General features: G+C 32.9%; 3 protein-coding genes across 3 annotated transcripts; 2 read left to right on the top strand and 1 right to left on the bottom strand.

Moving 5' to 3' along the window:
- Positions 1 to 720: 720 nt before the first annotated feature.
- On the top strand, positions 721 to 3,613 carry LOC141689374 (uncharacterized). The gene is made up of 2 exons (XM_074493647.1): positions 721 to 928; positions 1,172 to 3,613. The coding sequence occupies exon 2, from the start codon at positions 2,397 to 2,399 to the stop codon at positions 3,339 to 3,341; it is 945 nt and encodes a 314-aa protein (XP_074349748.1). The 5' UTR covers positions 721 to 928; positions 1,172 to 2,396; the 3' UTR covers positions 3,342 to 3,613.
- On the top strand, positions 1,216 to 2,034 carry LOC141691235 (uncharacterized). Its single transcript, XM_074495973.1, has one exon. The coding sequence runs from the start codon at positions 1,216 to 1,218 to the stop codon at positions 2,032 to 2,034; it is 819 nt and encodes a 272-aa protein (XP_074352074.1).
- Positions 3,614 to 6,478: 2,865 nt separating the features above from the next.
- LOC141692360 (tyrosine--tRNA ligase, chloroplastic/mitochondrial-like) lies at positions 6,479 to 9,734 on the bottom strand. Its single transcript, XM_074497168.1, has 2 exons — positions 8,256 to 9,734; positions 6,479 to 7,110 (listed from the first exon to the last, which is right to left on the bottom strand). Exon 1 carries the CDS (start codon positions 9,703 to 9,705, stop codon positions 8,266 to 8,268), a length of 1,440 nt encoding a protein of 479 aa, XP_074353269.1. The 5' UTR covers positions 9,706 to 9,734; the 3' UTR covers positions 6,479 to 7,110; positions 8,256 to 8,265.
- Positions 9,735 to 25,218: the final 15,484 nt, after the last annotated feature.

Genomic DNA, 25,218 nt, shown 5'->3' with positions numbered 1-25,218 from the left:
AAGAGAAAGAAAAGTGGATGAAGTGGTGGGACCCATTAATTTTTAATGTATAAAAGGAAGATAGTGGAGTAAAAGTAGTGTGAAAAGGGAGCAAAAGTGAGAAAATGGTGGGACCCATTGACTATTTTTGGTAAATTTTGAAATGTAAAGAATTGGATTGGACATCCGAAAAAGAAAAATGTAAAGAAATGGTTGGGACAGAGGGAGTAATAACTTTAGAATTTGTGTTCATAAAAAAAGGTAAAAAAAAGTAAAATACAGAAAATAATTATTAGAGTATGTTCATTGACCCACGCTAGAAATTTATCTAATTTATTAAAAATAAGTACAATATGTTTATGAACCTAGGTATAAGTAAAATTTGTAGTTCTGCTTCTTCACGTGCATGTTAAGTTTAAGTTTTTAATGCAAGTGTCAGGAACTGGAAAAAATGATGTGCAAATTCTGGTGGCACACTAGTTTATCGAAAGACAGGGGTATCCATTGGCTAAGTTGGAGTAATATGAGCAAGAAGAAATCTTTAGGAGGAATGGGCTTTCGTAATTTACGGGATTGCAATCCAGCTCTTATTGGTAAACAGGCCTGGAGCAGAGGCGGATCTGGGGGGGTCCAGAGGGGTCCCTGGCCCCCCCTGAGTTGGGGACTATTTTTGATTGCAAAACGACGTCGTTTTGAGTTTTTAATAAAATATATATATATATAATATAATACTACGTCGTTTGCTGCATATATCAGAGGAGAAAACACATTCAATATCATTCTCCTCAATCTCCTGTGTTCTTCTTCATCTACAGACTACAAATACACTAACGCGATTGTAAATTCTTTCTTCTGCCTCCTGGACCCGGTGGTGATCTATCTTAATTTTTCGACAATCAAGATTCAAAGCTGCCATTATTAGTCCTCTGGCTCTGTCCACTAATATAAGGTAAAACCCCTAATTTCTAAATACCTAATTTTAATTTTATTTTATTTTTGAATCAGAAACTACAAATTCTTATTCTTATTTTAAAGGTCTTTAATCTTGATTCTTAGTGTTCATAGTTGGTTTTAGGATAAAAAGAATTGATTTGTAATGTAAAATACATAAAACTTGTTGCCTGAATATAATCAAAAGTTAGTTTACTAGATTAGTTTATTTGCAAATTAAAATTGTACACTTTTGTTGCAGAAAAGGACTTTGTGTAGATTGTTCTGTGACTTCTGCCATATCATATGGATAAATATATAATTCGAGATACAGGGAATGCCTCCGGTAGTGAGCCGCGTAATGTAAATATTGGCGAATCGAGCAGCAAAAGACCGCGTACGGAAATTAATGTTCCTTCTGATGATATTATAGGTGATCCAGCATTGCGTAAGCCCATCAATTCCTACGATCCAAGAATACGGGATGATGTGAGGCGAAAATATGTGTTAATAGGTCCTTGTCAGCCAATTACTCATACCTTTCCGAAAACTTTATGCGGGGACAAGGATAGATGTTTTCAAATTGAGTGGTATAATAATAGAGAGTGGTTGGAATATAGTGTCTGCCAAGATGCTGCATTTTGCTTTTATTGTTATCTATTTGGAGATATAAAAAAAAAGGATCAAGCTTTTACACATAAAGGATTCCGAAATTGGAAGAAGGCTAATGAAAAATTAAAGAATCATGTAGGAAAGGAAGGGAGTGTACACAGGAACGCACAAACTCTTTATTTGGCTTTTAAAGATCAGCGACAAAGTGTGACAAGAAGATTTTCTACAGGAACTGAAAATATAGGTGCTGCTTATCGTGCCCGTTTGACAGCAAGTGTAGATGTAGCGCGCCTGCTTCTTGGACTAGGATTAGCATTCCGCGGACATGACGAGTCTTTGTCTTCCATACGTAGAGGTAATTTTCTGGAGATACTTTCATGGTACAGCCTCCGTAATCCTGATGTGGGAAAAGTTGTCAAAGATAATGCGCCGGCAAATCATCAAATTACGGCTCCTTCTATTCAAAAACAAATTGTTAATGCCTGTGCATCAGAAACAACAAAAGCATTTTAATTATAGTTTTAAAGCTGAATTGAAATCTGAATTTTAGTTTTGATATAGTAGTATAAATTAGGACCCCCCAGAAAAAAGTTTCTGCGTCCGCCACTGGCCTGGAGGTTACTGCAATTCCTAGGGAAACTAGTCAGTCAAGTGTATAAGGCTCGCTACTATCCTCAGGGGTCTTTTCTCAATGCCAAACTTGGACACAACCCAGTTATATCCGGAGAAGTGTCATTGAATCTCAGTCTCTTTTAAAACAAGGTTTAGGTTGTAGAGTTGGCAACGGTTCATCCATCAATGTTATTGAAGACACGTGGCTCCCGTCGGAACAAAACCCGTACATCCACACTCAAAATCCAAGCTTGCATAATCAGATGGTGTCCTCTCTTCTCGATACCGATGGCAATTGGGACGTAGATTTAATCAAGGATGTGTTCGATGAGAGAGACGTTAACATAATTTTGACCATTCCTCTAAATAAAGCAGCTCAAGGTTCTTGGTACTGGAGACAAGAGAAGATGGGCTCATACTCAGTAAAGAGTGCTTACTATCTACTGCAGGATCTCAAACCGAATCAGAATACAAGTCCTAGTTCAGGGTTCTGGAAAAGACTTTGGAACCTAAAGATCCCTCCCAAAGTGAAAAATTTCCTTTGGAGAGCCTCTACAAATTGCCTTCCAACAAAAGACCTTCTTCAACAAAAAAGAATTCCAGTGAATATTCTTTGTCCTATCTGCCATGACACTTCTGAAACAATTCTTCACTGCTTGGTTTTATGTCCTTTTGCTGAGATTTGCTGGACAAGAGTGCACGTCCAACCAATCCACGGAGTGTTCCATTCATTCTGTGAATGGCTTCTGTTACTCTTCGAGCAACTAGACAAGAAGGAAGTTCACATTTCTGTGATGGTTTGCTGGATGCTATGGAAACACCGCAACGAACTCGTATGGAACCAACGTAGTTTGGAGATATCGAAAATTTTGGAGTCAGCATGTTCTATTCTTAACCAGTGGAATAGTGTTCAAGATAAAACTTATGATCGTTTTATGGCTTACATGAACCATAACGACGGAGACGAACACTGGCACACCCCCATGACTAACAGAGTTAAGATCAATGTAGACGCCGCTATTTTTGATGACACAAACTGCTGCATCCATGCTTTTGTTGCTCGTGACCATGAGGGACAGTTAGTTGAAGCTCGCTCGAAATGCTTGAGAGGACGCTCCTGTCCAGACTTAGCAGAAGCCTTGAGTACTAGAGAAGCTTTAAGCTGGGTTAAAGGTAATAATCACAGGTATCTGATTGTTTGCAAGTAGTTCAAGCCATACGCAGCTCAATTTCCAGTTTTTCATATTTGGGAAGAGTTGTGCACGAGTGCCGAGACTTACTAGCAAGCTTAAGCAGTAAAGACGTTTGTTTTAGATTTGTCAAACGTTCCGCGAACAAGTTAGCTCACTTCTTAGCGAGAAACCATTGTTCAGGAGCCGATCGTATTTAGAGAGTGGGAGATCCCCACTCAGAATTTATTCATGTAATGTTGGATGACTTGCGGTTTTAATAAAATCGTTTCATTTTTTCGGCAAAAAAATTTCTATTTTTTAAAAAAATACTAGTGTAAGTAGTTATACCTATTTAAAAAATAATATTAAATATTTAAATTGTATACGTTAAATTGAGTTGAACCCCACATCAAATCATTTTTATTGTGTGTCTTTTTATTTAGGTTAAATCCATCAACCTTATATATAAGAGCAGGGATCACGATGATATGTACTAATGTGAGTAATTGTTGATATTTTTTATTCTTTTCTACCTTCGTCTCTTTATAAGGTAAATTGTTTTGGTTTTATTTAAAAAACGAACCGAAACAAATCGAATCATGTTCTCACCTAATATCTGATGTGCAAGGAAGCTTAATTTTAAAAAAATTAACATATAAAATTATGTTCTTTATATCTAAAAATTCATATTTGTATTTGGAACTTTTTAATTTACTTATTATATTATGGTGGTTAAATATATTTATCTATTGTATTACAACCATACTGAAAATATTTATAAAAAAAGAGGTTTATTTATGATATCTTGAATTATTATTTAAGTAAAAAATTTATATATGTTACATTGTTACAATATTATAATTGTATTAATTAAAATTATTTGTTGAATTTACGTGATATTTAAATTATCTTAAATACAAAACCAATGCATCTTTCCTTTTCAAAAAACTTTTGATGAAACTTTTGGCATTATTCGTCTCATGTCTCATGTGAAAGAAAATCCAACCAATCAAAGTCATATACAGTCAAACACACATGCACGATCTGCAAATTACATATATGCCTCAGTTATAGCAACTCCAACGTCATCACCTGTTAGCTAAAATGTCTAGGTGTTATCGTAATATATATATATATATATATATATTTATATATATATTAAGTAAAAATAATGTCCCTCCAACCAAAACCTGTTAATAATAATTATAGATATCATTTATCTCATCTTCTATATTTGTTAATGCTCAAGTTATTGGCTAAAATATTCAATCACATCCACGTCAGATTTCTAACATATTTAAACATATAACTATACATACATATTTATATTTATATTACATTTAATATATATGGATAAAAATTCTTATTTTGTATTTAATATTTTTAACTTATATACTATTAAGTATAAATATATTATTTTCTTATTAACCAAATTTATTAATTAGTTTGACATACAATTGAATATTTATAAAAATAGTAATAAATCCAATATGATAAAATATAATAGAACTATACATTTTATAATATATAATAGATTTTATTCATTATTATTTTTTCATATTTAAATGTGTTATATATTTTGAGTTTTAATATTTATTAAATTGCAATTATATTCAACATTTTTCATTACATTTATATTTTATTTACACTTTTATTAGATTAAGTATTAAATAAATTTATTTTATCATTTAAAATATGTATTTGAATATCTGAAAAATAGGTAAAAATAAAATTTCTGAATATAACTAATCATTATAGCTAATACAATTAAAGTACATGTGCTTGCAGGTTCAACAAAATTATTGATAATGATAATTTGGCTAATTATTTTAGCTAATGTGATTGGAGATACTCTTAGTTAATGGAAGTTACTTAAAATTGACGAAAATATACATTCAAAAGCATCTCCGATGTTATCATACTATTTTAGTGTGAAATTTATATCAAAATGGTGTAAGATTAACACTATTTTCATATTTATTTCCAACCCATATACATTAAATTTTGACATCATTACTATACTATATAGATTATTTTAATACTAGAATATAAAATGTAATAAAGTTAGTTAAATATAAAAAAATAATTTTGCTTTAGGTAAGGAGAACAATGGTAATGTTGGCATTAATAAAATTTCTAAAAGTCAATTTGTTGTAACATTTGGTGCAATATCAAAATGGAGTAAGATTTAGAGTTGTGTTGGAGAAAAATTTTACATTAAAATTTTGTTAAAATACAAATTTGAAGTTAAGTTGTAGAAGGTCGTAGAGTTAGAAATTTGGAGGCAAGGAGTAATTTGTATAGGAGTGCTTAAATTTAATTTGATTCATTACGGGCTAGTTTGGGGTTTTTTAAGAAATGAAATTTATGATTTAAAGTTGAAAAGTGTCATATAAATAATATGAACAACGTACGTAACTTATAAGTTATTTAGGCGTTTGAATAATTTAATGTATAAGTTACTTATAAGTTACTCTCTCCGTCCCACTAAATTGTTTACGTTACTTTTTGGCACGCTTTTTAATGCTCGTTTAAAGTATACTTCCATAATATTTTATTTTTTATAAAAAAATTCTGAAAAAAAGTTTCATATTTAAACTTTTATTCAAAAAAAAAAATTAAAAAAAACATTATGAAACTATACTTTATTGAAACTCGAAATACGTACAAACAGTGTACGTAAACTATCCAGCGGGACGGAGGGAGTATTAAACTGTTTGGTAAATCGTAACTTATAATTTACACTTATTTTAAAAAATCAAAATTTTAATATAATAAATGAATATATATATATATATATGAAAAAAAATAAAAAATTTAAAATTTAAAACATATATATTGAAATTCAAATTACTAAAAAAAAGTAAATTTAAGAAAATACAAAATTTACTCAGTGTTCTAAAATCCTTGATTTAACTGATTAATCATCTGCCGATAAATTCGATTTTTGAAATCCGATTAATCCTAATAAGTTTTTTTTATATGAGTATATATAATATTTTATTAAAATTAAAATACTAAATTTATTTAAATATGAGTAATTATAAAATTTATCATATATAAATATATATTTATTAATAAATTACTAATATAATCATAATAGTAATAATAATATTAACTATATTTAAATTAAAGGCGATTTTATTGAAGCTTTTGATAAAACAGAATGGCAACTCAACGAAAACGTGGGATGAAAACGGTAATGTACAGTTCAACCAACTTTCTGTTTTTCGTGAAGAAATGAGCCTCATATTAATGTTGCCAAACAATCTTTGTAAATTAAAAATGGCCTTTGGGCCCATTTATGCTGAACGCGGACGTCGCCAAACATGCACTATAAGTGCAACTGCTGCAAACATGGGAGAGGACACTGTCATGTTCATTCTTCTCTTTACAACATTGTTTCGTAAGTAGTAAACGGCTAACCAGTCCACGCCTAACTGTATCGCCTGCAAGGTAAAAAAACCACAAGGACTCGTGCTGGCTTCTGTTGGCCTTCTTTAAAAATTTATTTTCTAAACTGTATACACATCAAATGAAGTATTATACCTCTACACCAAGCTCCCTCCTGTTTGATTTATGAAAACACACACACACACACCCACCCGTGTTAGAAGCATACATTTTGTATAATCTTGCTGTAATCTTTCTAGATGTAATCTTGCTGGCACCATCTCCTTTTCTCTGTTGGCATCACTAGATATCTAGTATTCCTACAAATACGTTTACTGTCAGTTCAACATCTTTGCTTCAACTCCCATATGGACTTCAACAGCTTCAACTCTCTTCAATTGGGATGCCAGGCCTAATTCCAGAGAATTATCATATAAGTTCCCCAATCTCATGTCTCTTTAATCTATTTAACAATACTTTCACTGGTTTAAGCTGACAACCTGCAGTTTCTTGATTTATCCGTGAACTATATAACAGCATCAATTTCATATTTGAAAATTGAGACATGTGATTCGTTGTTGCATCTTGATTAGTCTATTATAAATCTCAAAAGTTTGATTTTGTCTTACAATTTACTCACTGAGAGCATACCACAGTCTTTTGGTTATCTTCAAAGCTTACAAAGACTAGATTTTTCTCAATAATCATCTTACAGGATCGATTTCATCCGAATTAGGTAATGCGTGTAGCTCGCTGTTAGAACTTAAGCTGTCAAACAACGTTACGGGGACTGTTCCAACGTCCATCTCATCATGCTCATGGCTAAATGTATAGTCTCAATATTACATTTTGTGAAAAGTGAAAATGAGCTTATTATACAGGATTTCTAGACTTTCCTATAAAAACTTCTTGAAACTACTTGTCCTACATAATTACGATATCGCTTCCCACTGAAGGTATTGTCTCTATATTACATTTTGTGAAAAGTGAAAACAAGCTTAGTATACAGGATTTGTAAACTTTCCTATCAAAAACTTCTTTTAATTACTTGTTCCACATAAATACGATATCGCTTCCCACCTAGTTGTAACTCAATAACTTTTGTGATGCAGAACAGAATAATCAGGCCTACTTACGAAGTGATATCGTGAAATAGATTTTCCAAACAATATTACCGAAATTAATATGGTATTAATAAAGAACAAAAACAAACTTAAGACTAAATAGATCACAAGATTTATTAACAATGGAACTGGACGATAAAAACAATCATCCAATGGTGCTGCACAATTAAAATTTTGTACGCCAGAGGTCTAATCCCTATATATATATCTATATGTCCTTGTGGCCTTGTTAACAAGAGGTTGAAGGTTCAAGTCTATGAAAGCATGTGTCTCGGAGTCCCTCTCAGAATAAAATCCAGCTTACTAAGTTATAAGAGTAAGTATATAATCATGCATCGCAGAGCTAATAAATTTCAAGAGTATTTTGCAACAACTCATCTCAATAATTCCAGACGCACCAACTGTATATTAACATGCAGAAGAATCAAATTACCGGCAAACAGTCAAGATATTCTGACGATCATCTTATTTTTTTTGCCTGCAGATAGCAGCAGAACTTTTCCTCCGACGATATCTTCAACCTCAATCTTCTTTCCTTGACCATCAACCCTACAATTGTTCAAATACAATCCACCTTGTTTCAAAAGTCTCCTAGCAGCAGATTTACTATCTAGCAAACCAGTCGAAACTGATAAATCCAGTATACCGCAATTCAAAACTTGATCTAATCCCATAGAAAACGAGGGAACATCCTCAGCAATCCCCTCAATCGTCTTCCAATCCAACTTAGTCTCAGCACCAGGCTTCAAGGCCTCAGTCGCCTTCAAGGCCTCCTCCAAACCATCTTGTCCATGAACAAATCTTGTCACTTCCTCAGCCAACTTCTGCTGTGCCGTATTCGGAACATACCCCGACTTTCCCATATGTTCCTCAACAACACCAATCTCCTCCAAACTCAAAAAAGTTAAAATCTTCAAAAACCTCACAACATCAGCATCCGGGACATTAAAAAAATACTGATAAAACTTATACGGAGACAACAAAGACGGCGAAAGCCAAACAGCCCCATCCTCCGATTTCCCAAACTTAGTCCCATCACTCTTCAACAAAAGCGGAAAAGTAACCCCATACGCACCATCTGTCTGCAAAATCTTCCTAATTAGATCCGTCCCAGCCGTAATATTACCCCATTGATCACTCCCACCTATCTGAACACTAACCCCCATATTCTGAAACAAATGCACAAAATCATACCCTTGTAAAAGCTGATAACTAAATTCCGTAAAACTAAGACCCGATTCGGACATTTCCAACCTCCTTTTAACACTTTCTTTTCCCAACATAGTCCCCACCCTAGCAAACCTACCCACATTCTTCAAAAAATCAAGAAAGCTAACATCTCTCCACCAATCATAATTATTCAAAATGACAACATTATCACCAAGAATCTTCTTAACAATATTAGAAATACAAGAAACATTGTTTTCAAGAGTTAGGACATCAAGTTCGGGTCTTTCAAGGGTTTTACCAGATGGGTCACCAACCCGACCCGTAGCACCACCAATTAAAGCAAAAGGAGCATGCCCGCATCTTAAAAACCAAGAAAGAACAATAAGACCAAGTAAATTACCTATATGAAGTGATTCAGCAGTTGGGTCAAAGCCACAGTAGACTTTGAGAGGAGTGGTTGTGCAAATAGTGGTGAGTAAATCAGAGGTGATTGATTCTAAAAGGCCTCTTTGTTGGAGGATTTTGATAATATTTTTTTGTGGGGTTTGTGTGAAAGTGTTTGATGAAGATGAAAAGTGGGTTTTTGAGGAGGAGAAGGTGTAGAGAGAGAAAGTGGAGAGACGGTGGTGCCTTGTGAAAGAGGAGAGAGAAAGTTTAGGGCGGTGGTGAGTGAAGATGGTTTCGAGTAAATAGGGTAATGTAGCCGTCACCATTGTTTTTGTTTTGTTTTTTTGTATCTATCCCTCTACTTCTATGGCACCATTTTATTTCCGGTGATGTTTAAAAATACTCATTTTTGAAGTGCAATGGCTGAAAATACTCATTTTCAAAATAAATGGCTGAAAATACTGTTTTGAATACGCATTTTATAATTGGGTAAGTGTAATACGCATTTGAGAATTGGGTATATAAGAAAATTACTAAAGATACGCATTTCTAGTTTGGGTATTATCATTGAGATACGCATTTGCCAAATACGTATTTTAAAAAAAAATAAAAAAAAATAAATTAGATACCCATTTGACAAATGCGTATCTAGTACAAAACACGATACCCAAATGACAAATACGTATTCAAAATGGTATTTTCAGCCATCCACTTCCAGAATGGGTATTTTCAGCCATTTGTACCAAAAGATCGTTATTTTTAACATTCTTTCTTTTATTCTAAAACTTTTATAAAATAAAACTTCTTTTTGTCATAAATATATATGGGACTATTAAATATTTGAAAAAAATATGAGCATAGTTATATATATAAATATATATAAATAGAATAAATATCACTTATTTTCTATTTCATGTTTTCCAGAAAATAGAATTGAAAATTAGAAAAACTCTAAAAAACAGAAAACAAATAAAACAGAACTGTAGAAAAAAATACAGGACATGAAAATAAAATTAATGAAAAAACAAAAAATTAATATAGAACACAAAATACAGAACACTAAAAATATATACAGTACACAATATAATTACAGTACACATAAAAATTATTTAGAAATTTTAGCTTAGAAAAATTGATTATGTGCAAAATATAATTCAACCTATTATACAAAATAGATGTTCAGTTCCGATAGCTACCTTAATAATTGTAGAACACTGTAAAAATTAAATAACATTAGTTAAAAATATAAAACACATGACAAACAAAAAATACATAAGACAATTATAAAGTAAGGAAATATAAGGTACACAAAAATTTAAAGAACATAAAATTAATTAGAGGGCACGTGAAAATTAGTGGACATATTAAAGAACACTCAAAATAAAAACTGTAAAACACGGAGGTGATGAACGTGCACCTATCATAAATAGTTATTTAGTTACCTCAATATATTTGTTACCACCACATTATTTATCAAATATAGAAAATAACTGTCTAATTTTACTTAAACGAGTTTAAAAATCTAACTTGCATAGTTTAACACCTTTCAAAATAAAAAAGCATGCACAATTGTACTCGGACAAAATAGTACAAAACAAGGACACATTTTGTTTTATTATATTTATTTATTTATTTATTTTTGCTAAATATTATTATTATTATTATTCTTGTTATATATAGTTTTACATCTTAAATTTAAATTTTACGTCTAGTTGTTATGTATTTTAACAATACCATATGCACCTTTCAAGTTTAACATTTTTAAAATTTTAACTCAGAAAAGAAAATATATACCATATCTATATTATACAAATTTTAATTTATTAAAATATGACATTTTAAACTCCTTTGTAAATGATTTAATTTTGTGAAAAACATTAAATTTAAATATTTTATCAAAATATGTTATATGTTACTTAATGCTAAATACTAATCTAGCCTTTTGAGACTAAGTGTTGTGTTCTATAAATTTTTAGTTTTGTGCTGAATTTATTGGTCACTTATTTTCTATTTCATGTTTTTCAGAAAATAGAATTAAAAATTAGAAAAACTTTAAAAAACATAAAACAAATAAAACAGAACTGTAGAAAAAAATACAGGACATGAAAATAAAATTAATGAAAAAACAAAAATTTAATATAGAACACAAAATACAGAACACTAAAAATATATACAGTACACAATATAATTACAAATTATTTAGAAATTTTAGCTTAGAAAATTTAATTATGTGCAAAATATAATTCACCCTATTATACAAAATAGATGTTCAATTCCGATAGCTACCTTAATAATTGTAGAACACATAAAAATTAAATAACATTAGTTAAAAATATAAAACACATGACAAACAAAAAATACAGAACACAATTATAAAGTAAGGAAATATAAGGTACACAAAAACTTAAAGAACATAAAATTAATTATAGGACACGTGAAAATTACTGGACATATTAAAGAACACTCAAAATAAAAACTGTAAAACAATAAAAGTAAACGTTGTTAAGAGGTAATGAACGTGTGTTATATACATGCACTTATCATAAATAATTATTTAGTTACCTCAATACACTTGTTACCACTGAATTTGACCTATATATTGCTAATTTGTGTGTATATAAAGAGGAAAAAGGAATACATCAAGCTCCCTGACTCTATAACATACCATACATAGGAGTGTCTATGATCAAGAGAAGATTTAAATATATATAAAACTATGTTCATATATTTTGAAATATTTAAATAATTTTTATATAATTTTAAAATTGAAGCATATATCATATTTTTAAAAAATTATTATTTAAGAATTTAATATTTCAGTTTTATAAATATTTTAAAAAAATGAATAAAAATTATATCTATTTAGGATTTAGAAGACCCTGAACCCTAAAAAATATATATACTTTTATTCAACAATTTTAAATTTAGCATGATCTATTACTTTATTTCAACAATTTTACATTTTAATTTTGACAACAATTAAAATATCAATAAAAGCCTATACTCTATCGGCTAAACCATAATTAAAATGTGAACATAGTTTTATATCTATATCTTTTGCTAATTTGTGTATATATAAAGAGGAAAAAAATACACCAAACTCCTAACTCGTTGACATGCGGGGAGTGTCTATGATCAATGAAGAGAAGATTGAAGATAGAATGCAAAATGAGGCACCACCCTCAGGTTAACTAAGTAGCAAAATCATCTAGAAAAATATACTTAATTAGTCAATCAGAATCATTTACACGAGCTCACATATCTACAAAAATTCCTGTAATGAGCTTAGGACCAAATGCCTTTATCGTGGGATCTAGCATTGCGCTCTCTCCAAACGTGGTAGGAGAAAGTCTGTGCTGCCAACAGGACCAAGTCTCGGTGTCCAAGGTGATGATCGAACCCCAGTGAGCCAACATGTCTAACCAGGTGTCACCTCTAATATATGTGTGGAGTTTTCTGCATATGGCTTGAAGAGCATAGTTGCTATAAGAAAAATCCTTACAAAAACATACACACACGTTACTATTGTTCTTGTCCTACTACTACACATCTCAATTAATTGCACTCGCCAGAGATATGATGAAAGAGACCTAAAATCGGGCATGTGTAGGGATCGAGATATCTGAACAGTAACAGACCAATATACTAACTTAACGAAGAAGAAAGTTCTAAAGAGATGGCATGCTACTACGGTAGCAACCTTCCTGAGAGATAAAGAGCTAACTTCCGTCTCATACCAGAGCCAGCCTTATCAACAGCATCACAAATTTGCTGCTTATATTCGGAGTCATTATCATAAGTGAAAAGGATTTCTTTTTGCACCTCATCATCCAAATCGATTGTTATATTATGCAACAGGCAGCAAACAAAAATGATTCTCGGTAACCTATTTTTATCAGGTCTCCACATCTCTCCATCAATAATCTTCCATGTCTCCTTCAACCGTGATAATGCCTTTTGTGCCACCGCATGTGTACAAGTGTGCCTCCTATTAAAGCTTACCTTATATTCAGAAAGATTACTTCCTCTGTAAGGAGTCAAGAGCCACAGTAACAAGAGGAATCCTATATCCCCAATTATATATTCTTTTATCTCTGTTTCTTCTGGAAGTTTCTTCCTTTCCCCATTTAGTCTCTTTCTTTCATTGCAAAGTTTAAAAAAACTTGAGCTTTTGAATGCAGTGGAGTCGCTTAAACTTCCTGGCCACCCAGTGACAATATCAAGGAATCTCATATCAGTGTCCACAATTGCTTGTAGGATCATACTGTGGCGCTTCTCATTGTCATACCAGACCACATTTGATTTGTTCTTACTACTGGGTAGACACATTTTGATGTGTGGTGTCAAAGGCACCACAACAATTTGGGAGTCCTCGAATTTTCTCAAACTTTGACTTCACCTCTGCCATCTTTGATCTGTTGAAGGCCACTGGATATGGTGGATTCCTGCTTCTTCCATAGCTTCCACAAACTTCCAGGTTATTTTACGATTGCTTTGTGTACACGAAGGGAGTCACCAACAATTAATAATGATTTGCCAGAACTCAACCTTCTCAAAGCAACTGCTACTTGGTCCTCAAGACATAAAGGTTGTCCATTAATATCAGTGAAACTTGAAAACTTTGCCATCATAAAATCCTTCACAAGTGAACAAATGTACTTAAATGTCCTTCTCGATATCTTGAAAATTAATTCAAAATTAGCCGAATTCTTTGATTCGGACAATGACCCTGAAATACCACAGGAGGTAGACATTAGTCTATGCTTTATTTTCAGTGATGTGAAAATATCAGGTTAGAAATTTAAAACTCTACTCTCTCAACATAGACTTATTGATGAGTTGGCCAAATTGCAGATACAATGCACAAGAACGTGATATATTGTTATATCACTTTGATAGTGCTGAGATTAGTACTACATTTCTTTCCTATTTACAGTGTCTATGTCAAAGTTTCAATTAATGATTGTCACAAATCAGAAGCCACCCATCGTAAATATAGAAAGGACTAACAGATTATAACAAAATTAACACTGTCCCCTACCAGAAACATTATCAAGTTGATAGTTATCCCTTATTTATGTGACTTTAAAGTCTCACTTTTCAGGGATAGCAAGTATGAACTTCAAGTTTGAGTCCTCCAAATCATATTCTTTGTTGGCAAGGGATAAGTCATTCAACAACTTCTGAAATCTTTCATAGATCTCAGCTAAGGACTCATTGTCTCTTGAGTCAAAATGCTCATATTCTTGAGTAAGTAGTGTCTTCCTGTTCTTCTTGATAGCAGTTGTACCTTGACACTTTACCTATAAAGCATCCTGTATCTATTTTGATGTCTTACATTTAATAACTCTATTGGACATAACACTATCAAGACTGATGTGCCAGATGTGTTTGACCTCAGCATCCTTCATAATGTATGAGAGATCTCCAGGAGTATAGTCCTTCTTGTCTTTGTCTATCATCTTCTCTGATTTTCCTGCAACAGAAATAGCTACCTTCATTGGTTTATGAGGACTATCATAAATCCTATTTAGATATTCAGGATCTGTGGCTTCCAAACACATGATCATCTTGACTTTCTAGATTGGATTTTCATGTATCTTCAGGATTGACACCTTGATTGCTTCATACCTACTCATGTTGTTGTTGATCTGTGATGTGGCTGGGGTTGGTGGTTTTGGATTCTGTGGTTCTTCTTCTTTGTCTGTCATTGCAGATAGATTTTCAGATCTTAAACTGTTTGTATGTTAACAGCAAGCTCTGATACCAATTGTTAGGCCCTTAATCAACTGTGAGGGGGGGTGAATATAGTTAATACAATCAATTCGACAAAGTTTCAACAGAATCAACAGTTTTTATATTAACAGATAAAAACTGATTTCAAACGTACTCTCTCGAAAGGATAGACAAATATCCTTGAGAGTTGCTATGTTATGCGAAATATATAACAATGTCCGCAATACCAATAGCATGAACCTAATATGTGCTTTATATAGAGCACAACTACATAATGTATAAGGAATCATATTCTATTAACAACAAGGATACCTAATATAATGCTTCTGAGATAAAGTCCTTCACCGTCTTGAGTTCCTGTTTCCTTTTCCTTATCGAAGATCAACTGATGTGTCAAATACTGATTACATCATCCGTTGACATCATCATCCATTGATATCATCATCATTCATTGATATAAGTTATGATGTGAACTTCTGATAATGTCTGCTAATATCATCAATTATATCTAATAGATAATGAGCACATGCCTGTAGATGTCTTGAGATGAGATTATTGATTACTACATCAATATTCTTACTGAAGCTATTGGGAGTGAGGAAAATGCCAGACTGAAGATATATTTCGTGTCAATCGAGCATTATTTTGCTTTTGGTGATCTCGGAGATGAAGAACTTGCTTCCAATTTACGAGGTCCGGCCCTCCGAGGGTGGCCCTGAGACATGAAGTAGTTCGTCGGATGAGACCGATAACCGAAAGATGTCTATCAAATCCTTCTCCTCACTCTATCCTTTCTTGATCCTGGCTTGCATTCACTTAAAACTTTACGCACCCTGTTAGAGTAAGGCATGCTCGCAAAACTAGATTCTCCCTGGAACATGGTAAGTCTATCTTTCTTCACATGGAAGTGCTACGGACACATATAGATGTAGGTAGCAAAAACCTCACAAGGCGAAGGCTGAGCTTATCCTTGCCAATTATAGTTGCCTTCTCGGTAAATAAAAAGCCCGAAAGAGACTTTCTGATGAATGATGTCAACTGAAATTTCGAAAAATGAATCGTTGGCAAATTCAACCATTTCACCAGCTTAAATGTCATTCAATCCATAAACACGTGCAATTCCATTTCCAACTTTGACCACTCAACCGATCTCATCCACTTGAAATTTGTAAAGAAGAATGAAAATGATTTGAATTTTCAAGTAGTTTCAACAAGAAAAGCAGCAGGGATAATGGATTATCACGCATTTTAAGACTTTTATAAATATAGTTTTCTAATTTTTTTTAATTTTTTCCTAAATAAAAAAATATGATATTTAAATTTTATACAAAAAAATTTAAAACTAAATTATAAAACTATACTTATAATAACCTTAAAATGCATGTCCAGCGAGAAAAAAACTGTAACAAGTTGAGTAAATCAGATGAAGTAGTTGTTAGACTATGTCCATTGACACACAGTAGAGACATATCTAATTTAATAGAAATTGTTAACATATATAATGCTATTATATTATTCGATAATTTCATTATTATAATAGTTTTCTTATTAAGATATTTTCCTGTATTATCGTTTGGTGATTGACTATATAAGCCCATCTTCTACTATAATTGAGAACAAGTTATATTAAATTAAAATTCTACTTTTTTTTCTTTTATCTCCATACTTTATGATTGTATGAAGAGTTATTGATAAGTATAATTTATTTATGACTTATGTATAATTAAAATTTATAGTTCTGCTTGCATCTAAAGTTTAAGTTTTTAGGATAAGTGTAGTTGTATGTGTTTAAAAAAAATAGTGTAAGTGTAGTTGCATCTATTTAAAAAATGATTTTAAATATTTAGGTTCTGTGTGTTAAAATGGGTTATGTTTGGTTAAGCCTCACACCAAGTCATTTCTTATAAAGTGTATTTTATTTAGTTTAACTACCTCCGAAGAAAAATATGTTTTTTCAATTAATCAATCGTACTCATTCAGTATACACCGCATAAAGGAGTATCTGTTTTACCCTCATTCAAAATAATAGAAAAATTATTTTCACAAAAAACTCAGCTTGTGTATTCTAGGTACAAATTAATATATAATGATAAATAAAAATATGTAAAAATAAGTGAGATAATACAATGACCCATGATTTTCTTCACAAAAAATTTACCTATGCCTTGAAAATTTTCGTTTATTAGATTAGTTAGGCCCTTCCCTCCGATCAGTTTGCCACTAAAACATTCTATCAATCCATATCTCGTATTAACCCTAATCTTTTTTTTGATAAATAAGGTCAGGCCTCGTATATATATAAAAGAAAAAGAAGAATATACAGAGAGTTGAAGAATTTTGGGACAACACCAAAAGACTAAAAAAGAAATCTGCCTAACAAACGAGATAAATAAAACCAACAAAACCCAACTAAGGACAGAACTAAACTCCAAGGAGAAAAACACTTCAGGAGCCAAGCAAAGACCAGAATAATCCAGCAACTAAAAGCAAAACACAAGCCCCAACAACACCAATCCAACCAAGCGACTTCACCATAGCTTGCAGCAAAGGAAATAAAACCCAAAACCTCCCACCTTGCTTGAACAAAAACCCCACTCCAGACCAGCTTCAAGAATACGACCAGAATATGAGGCACATCACGTACAATGGGTTGCATCCACCATGCTATGACACATGTGAACCATGTTGTAGGCCAAAAAGAAAAGCGCACCAGTTGAGATATCATCAGTCAAGACAATGACCCCAGTCCCCAACCCAAGCTCTCCAAAAAAGAAACCAGAAGCAAGGCAGGTGCAGCAGATGACCCCGCCAACCAACCAAAACCACACCACTAAGCAACAGCAGCTCACCAATCCCGAAATAAAACCAGAACCTGCAGAGCTTCCAAGCAACAATGACTTAAAAACTGCAACTACAAAAGTTAGATCACGGGAATAAGCTCCACTAAGATGAATACACAAAGCATCACCCAATCTACCTGCCCCCCCAACTTAAACCCCAACCTAACTCCACTACCCTTTCCTAGCTTCCCATAAACACCCAAAACCAAGGCTAAATCTAAACTACGATCTGGGACTAGACCAAACCAACCAGACCAGCAGCTACAGCCCCTCCTCTTCGATCTACCCTCAAAAAACCCGACTACTACATCCTTTTCGATGCAGCCAAAACCAACCCAGAAAAATAAACCCATGCCTCCCCTGTCTACTAATTCTACATCACCCCACCCACAGCCTAAGAAACCCAACCCAAATACAACACCCAAGACCCACAACCCTACCTAGAAAGAACCCCACCCTCCCAAACACACCCACACCAGAACATGCAACCACCAACAGAAAGAAGCACCTATGAAACCAAGCACTCCACCCAAATAAGACACACTCGGAAAGAAAATTCCTAAAACTGAATTTGGAATTTTGAGCAACCAGTCACGGGCTAGAACTACTCCCTCTAGTTTAAAACTTTCATTCCAATGGATCTTTCCCAGACAAATTAACATAATCCACAAATGAGCCAATAAAAATCCCAAAACAACCAAAACATATCCTTCCACCCACCTGAAGAACGTAGTACACTCCCAGACTTCAGTAATCTGCACTAGAACCTTACATCGACAAAAAAGACGATGAACCCCAACAACAAAGTACTAGCACTTCAGACCCTGACTACACTCATTTGTAACTCACGAAGCTACCACAACAACAGGACCCAGGCTAAACAACTCCTTTCCATCAACAAAGAACTCAACATAGTAATTGGGAAAAGTACTGCACGAAACTGCAACATCTCCTCTAATCAATTCCTCCACAACCAAGCTAAAACAGGAACCCAGATCCCAGCTACTGATAAGTGGATTATATATCCACTTGGAACGCTTCATATCGGCTTAATTTGGTGTCTTAGACTCAAGTATGTGGTATTTTTAATGTATTTTTGTGTTAAGTCATTGCAGGGCACTAGTCAGAAGGAGGAAAGAAGTTTTTCAATAATTTTATGCTAATAAGAGGTCGGTAATGAAGTTTCGGAAGATCGCACGAAGAAAGGAGCACAATACAAGAAAAATCATATTTTCTGTTAGAAGGCAGGCGCGGCCGCGCCAGAAGCGGGGCGGCCGCGCCAGGTATTCCAGCAAGGCAGCGCGCCCGCGCCAATGTGTTTCTGCAAGATCCTGTTCTATTACAATTCTGGTTGTCTGAGAGTCCAGGTCCATTTGGGGCTTATATATAAAGATAAAAGACGTTTTTAATAAAAAGGAAACAAGGGAGAACATTAAAAAGACCTAGAGCACACGAGACGACTAAGAAGAAGAAGATCTAGTTTCATGCTTTTGTATTTTTCAATTTAGGAGATACTTTTGGATGCTTGTTTTGTCCTTGTTCTAAACCCTAGTACTTCTATATTCTATGATAGTATTCTGAACTTATTTAGTATCATGTTTTCATTGGAACCCATGGTGATGATGTGTTCGATCATGAACTAATTGTTGTCATGGGATTCTAGCGGATTTTTTTATGGATTTCAATAGTTGATTGTTCTAAATCTTTAGTATGTGGTGATTTATGATTTCCTAGTTTGGTTGTGTTTATTCGTCTTTGATGCGTAGCTAACATTTAAGATTGTTTGTTAATCTCTATTGAAGCGACAGTGAATATAGAGGTTTAGAACTTACCATGCTAGCATAGGTTTATGTATGAATTGACATGCATGATTCATAGTGTAATTTTAAACATCTTACACACCCTATGTAATCATAATAGATAACTTGTTCTTAAACCGTTATGTTTTCAAATTCTATAGACATATAGGGTATAAGCATAATTGGTGTCTATTTGGCTTCTATCTTGATTGTGGATGCTTAGTAGTAGGGTATACGTATATCGAAAGATAGCGTTTACTAATTTTGTGTTATCTGATTAGTTATCATCACCATCGCATGTTATTGATAAAGACATAAACTTTGAATGAAGTATTCAATGAAGCTAGAGTCCCATATTTTATTCTCTTATAAGTAAATCAGTTTTAATCTCTTTGTTAATGCATGCTAGTATAATCTCTTAAGTAGTTAATCAAATCAAACTTGTTACTTGTCTTAGCTGTGAACGATAATCATTTCTTCTGAGCAATAGAGTGTGAGTGATACATTGTTGCATAAGTGCATAATCTGAACTTAACCTAAACCAATCTCTATGGGAACGGACTTGACTTAAATCTTATACTACTTGTGATCACGTACGCTTGCGTGTATTTTCGCATGTATTTTAGTGCGAACAACTATAAACCAAAAACCCCAGCCAAAAAACCACTCAAGGAGGAAACCTCAAAGCCTCACAGAAACGTCTGAAGAGTCAAATATGATCCTCAAAGAGGATAAAAAAGAAAAACCACAACCCATCAAATTCTGAGACCATAAAACCAGGTAAAACCATTAGACCATCGAGAAAATAATTCCATCTTAATTGTTTTGGATCGAAGGAAGCTCAACACTAATATCCCAACTAGAAAATTCTTCACAAAATCGAAGATTATACACAAAAGACAGACCCATTAGTTTCTTTTTAACATCATCCTCAATATATGTTATGATCTGCCACTCTTTTTTCCTCATTCCCTGAAAAAGTCTCTTATTCCTTTCCTGCCACAAGTGGAAAATGCTAGCAGCTAAAACCAGTTTGTTAATAAGATTATGCATCAACTTACCTTTCCAATCTAACACTACTCTACTAATAAACTGATTCCAATCTCCATAATATTTATCACAATACCCTCGAATCTGGAAATGCCGAAGAATATTAGAGGTGAATCTACAATTAAAAAACAAATGATGGACAGAGTCTGGAAGGTCTTCACAAAAGCTACACGACATCTGCCCATACGCTTGCCAACTCTGGAGTCTATCCTGAGTTAATAATTTATTCTGAACCGCTAGCTAAAGAGTGAAACAGTGTTTCAGAATACTCTTCGAAAACCAGATTAAATTCCACCAAACCACTCTACTCGCACGCTCCCGCAAATCCTCCTAGACTTGATGAACCAAGAAATTATATTCCTTTCCTGAGCTAGATACTAAAAATAACTATGTCAGGCCTCTCGGAAACTCAAATATTTACCGAGTTAAGTTGAGGAATTTTCAGCAGCAACTCCTCTGGCCAAACCACATCCCCATCAATGACAAAATCCACTGGCCTAGCAAAAATACTCAGCCCCATCTCAGCAATATCCTGACAACTGCAATACCAAGACAAATGTTGGTTTAGGTCCCAAATGTCATACCAGAAGTTAATACGAAGACCATTACCCAGAACTGATTTTATACGAGGCCTAATCTCCTCCCGTAAATCCAAAATATTCTTCCAACTCCACGACACATCCCATGCTACCTTAATATCCCAGAAGCTTCGGTTCCGAATACGAAAAGCATGCACCCATTTAACCAATAACGAATACTTATGAGAAACAATATTCCAAATATGATACGTCATAAGAACCTTATTCCAGCAACGCAGGGCTTTCAACCCCAAACCACCCTCTATTTTAGGCACACAAACATCCTTCCAAGCTACTTTATCTTTTCCTTTAGAAGCACCCTTACATCCCCAAATGAAGTTCCTAATAAGTTTCTCGATTTGCTTCGTTACCATGCTCAGCAAAATAAAAATAGAACCCCAGTAAACTTGCAAGGATAAAAGAATCGAGGTTGCTAGCTGAACCCTCCCCGCATAATTCAACCACTTGTTCTCCCAAGAGTCTATTTTATCTCACACTTTTTGAATGAGAGGCTTACAATCCTTTACCCACAATCTAGTAAAAATGAAAGGAACTCCCAAATAACGAATAGGCAAGGAACCCACATTAAACTCCAATAGGCCACAAATTAGCAACCTGCTATCATAAGGAACATTACCGAAAAAATATTACTTTTAGTTTTATTCGGCCAAAGTCCTGAACAGATCCCAAATTCATCCAACGAGTCCTTCAAAATCTGAACAGAGTAGGGATCCGCAGCACTGAAAAGAAACAGATCATCAGCAAAAGACAAGTGAGTGATACCAAGTCTCGCACATTTCGGATGAAACTTAAAAACTCCTTCCTCAGAAATCCTCCTTTTCAGCATTAAAGTAAACACCTGCATAACCAGAGTAAACAAATAAGGAGATAAAAGATCTCCTTGTCGAATCCCTTTCTCGCCACGAAAAAAACCATGCATCTGCCCATTAAGAATAACAGAATAAGCTGGTGTCGAAATACACTCTCAAATCCTGCCTACCATTTTTATACGGAAAACCAAATAACCGAAGAGTATCAATCAGAAATTCCCAGGACACATTATTATAGGCTTTCTTTATTTCAACTTTAATCGCACACCTAGGAGACCCCACCTTCCTGTGATAATTCTTCATAATTTCTTGGGTTAACAAAATATTATCATTGATCCGACGACCAGGAACAAATGCATTTTGAGTATTATCCACCAGATCACCCAAACAACCCTTTATCCGGTTTGCAATAATTTTTGCAATACACTTATAAAGAACATTACAAAGAGCAATAGGTCGGGACTCACCAACCACTGTCGGATGATCAGTTTTAGGAATTAAAGTTGCATTAACCTCCTTGAGCAATTTCCCTATTCTAAAGAACTCAAGCACAACTTCACACAAATCTTCCCCAATAACAGGCCAAGCTTTTTTAAAGAACAACGCAGAGTAACCATCTGGCCATAAGCTTTATCATTCCCCATAGAAAAAATGACCCCCTTAATTTTCTCGACTGAGACCTCCCTAATCATATCAGAAGCAACAAAAGAATCAACTCTGTTGGCATAACCCTCCAAGTCAACAAACTTATCACAAAAGTCCGTCTTCCCCAACAGCCCCTTATAAAACTCAACAAAATGATTTGTCATTGCCTCCCCTGAATCACACAACCATCATCATCTTCAATTTCTAGAACTTATTTTTTTAATCTTCGAGCCTGAAGACTTTTATGAAAAAATTTAGTATTACGATCTCCCACTTTTAACCAATGAACCTCTGCCTTTTGCTTCAAAAGTCTTTCCTTCTCCAATCTATTAGCTCTATATTCTCTAGAAATATTAGTTTCAGCCTCCCTCAAATCATCATCAAAAGGATTTAAATCAAGTTGGAATTGAATGTCCACCAAACGAGCTTTAAGAACTTCACTCCTAGCAGTAAGATCCCCTCCCTTCCAAGATTCCACTTTAAAACTCTCTTCAATCTATGAATTAACCCTAATCTTAGTTCAACTCGGTCTCAATGGCGTCTGGGAATAAAAATCTGGTGATAGGAGAAGTTAAGATTTTGAAAATGGTGAAAAATTGATAAATGTGTTAAATCCCTCAACGTTATAAGGTCATTAGTAGGGACCATGATGATATTAATACTATTTATTAAAATCCGAAACCCTCTCTTAATAGAATGTTATGCCATGTATACTCGAGGATGCCACTAATAATAATAATAATAATAATAATAATAATAATAATAATAATAATAATACATTATGAGTCTTATATTAGTATAATAATAATAGTAATAATAATAATAATAATTATTATTATTATTATTATTATTATTATTATTATTATAATACACTATGAATCTATTAACTAAAATTTAAGAATAAAATATACTAGGAGTCTATTAGTGAAAATTGAGAATATAAAATAATTTATACAAAGTATGTTAATATTATATGGCATAATTTTTGTAATTAATATGATAATAATGAAGTAATCTACTAGAAGTTCATTAATTTTCGAGAATGAAAGTCGATAATATAACATTATTTACAAAAAATTCAAATTAATTTAGTAATATAACTATTAATAAAAATAATAGTGATCAACGAGAATAAAATATAAGAATTTATATTTTATTTTATTAATAAAGGAACACTATTTCGATGGAATACGAGGTTACCAAAGTAGTATAACATAGGGTTATATTATTAAAAGCCAAGTATAACTCTTTAATAATAAGGAAACACTGTTTTGGAACAATGTTACTTAAGTACCAAAATTCTAAATAATAGATATCATTGCATAATCTAATTAATTAATTTCAGTTCAAACTCAAATTCGATTCCCCGTAACTACATAGTTATATAATATTTATTTATTTAGTTTCACCGTAATTTCAGTTTTAATACACCATAGAACATAATATTTGAATAACGATAAAATAGTACTAAAATACCAAATTTTGGTTATCGCTATATAATCTAATAATTAATTTCACATTAAACTCAGATTTGATTTTCCTACATAATTATAAAAGATTAATTTATTTAGTCTTACATATTAAATTTCACTATAATTTTAGTTTCGATTCCCACTAACTATATAATTTAATTAAATAACATTAATTACTGATTAAATACTAGAGAACCCAATAATATAACTAATCATTCTAGTTCAGTGCATCGATCAGTATACATTAAGAGCAGGTCTAAGTGTGCCAAAAATTGTTGTCCTAAACTAAATTTTGAGATATTTTGAATAATAGAGTGTTCGAACAATGTCATAGTGATGTCTTAAAACATTAGGACATCATGATGTGCCTTATTTATAAAGCACCACTTTGCATGCCCTATACACTTTATATCAATAAAATATTTGTTTCCCTGCTTTTTTGAAAATCATTTGTTTGTCATCTTTTTCATTTCCCTCCAATTATTATTTAAATATATTATTATTTTAATAATAAGGCACAAAAATAAGACATGTTGTTGGATTTGATGTGCAAAAATTTTGTCTTAAATTATTAGGACATAATATTTTATATTAATATTTATAAGATATCTGTTAAGACACTCTTAAACTTACTTGTTTTAACATGTGTAAATGTTAATATATTGTTTTTATTCTTTTCTAACTTCGTCTCTTTACAAGGTAAACTCATTTCGAATGTTCGTGAATGCTCCATTCTTTCCCATATAATTTTTTTTCACGATTTATGTAACCAAAAATTTACACTTCGCCTTTTTTCCCCCTATATCTTCCCTTCAAACTCCACTACTCCCCATTGATTTTACTTATTCCATTCTACCCGACACAGGCATAATTAACATGACACATATTC

The sequence above is a fragment of the Apium graveolens genome, chromosome 10 (assembly GCF_009905375.1).
Source record: "Apium graveolens cultivar Ventura chromosome 10, ASM990537v1, whole genome shotgun sequence".
In the NCBI taxonomy this organism is placed as follows: domain Eukaryota; kingdom Viridiplantae; phylum Streptophyta; class Magnoliopsida; order Apiales; family Apiaceae; genus Apium; species Apium graveolens.
The sequence above is the reverse complement of the archived record's forward strand: the minus strand, read 5'-3'. Positions and strand labels throughout refer to the sequence as shown.

Excerpts from the sequence above, each read along its gene's own strand:
- LOC141691235 (XM_074495973.1), top strand. The coding sequence starts at position 1,216 with ATGGATAAATATATAATTCGAGATACAGGGAATGCCTCCGGTAGTGAG.
- LOC141689374 (XM_074493647.1), top strand. The coding sequence starts at position 2,397 with ATGGTGTCCTCTCTTCTCGATACCGATGGCAATTGGGACGTAGATTTA.
- LOC141692360 (XM_074497168.1), bottom strand. The coding sequence starts at position 9,705 with ATGGTGACGGCTACATTACCCTATTTACTCGAAACCATCTTCACTCAC.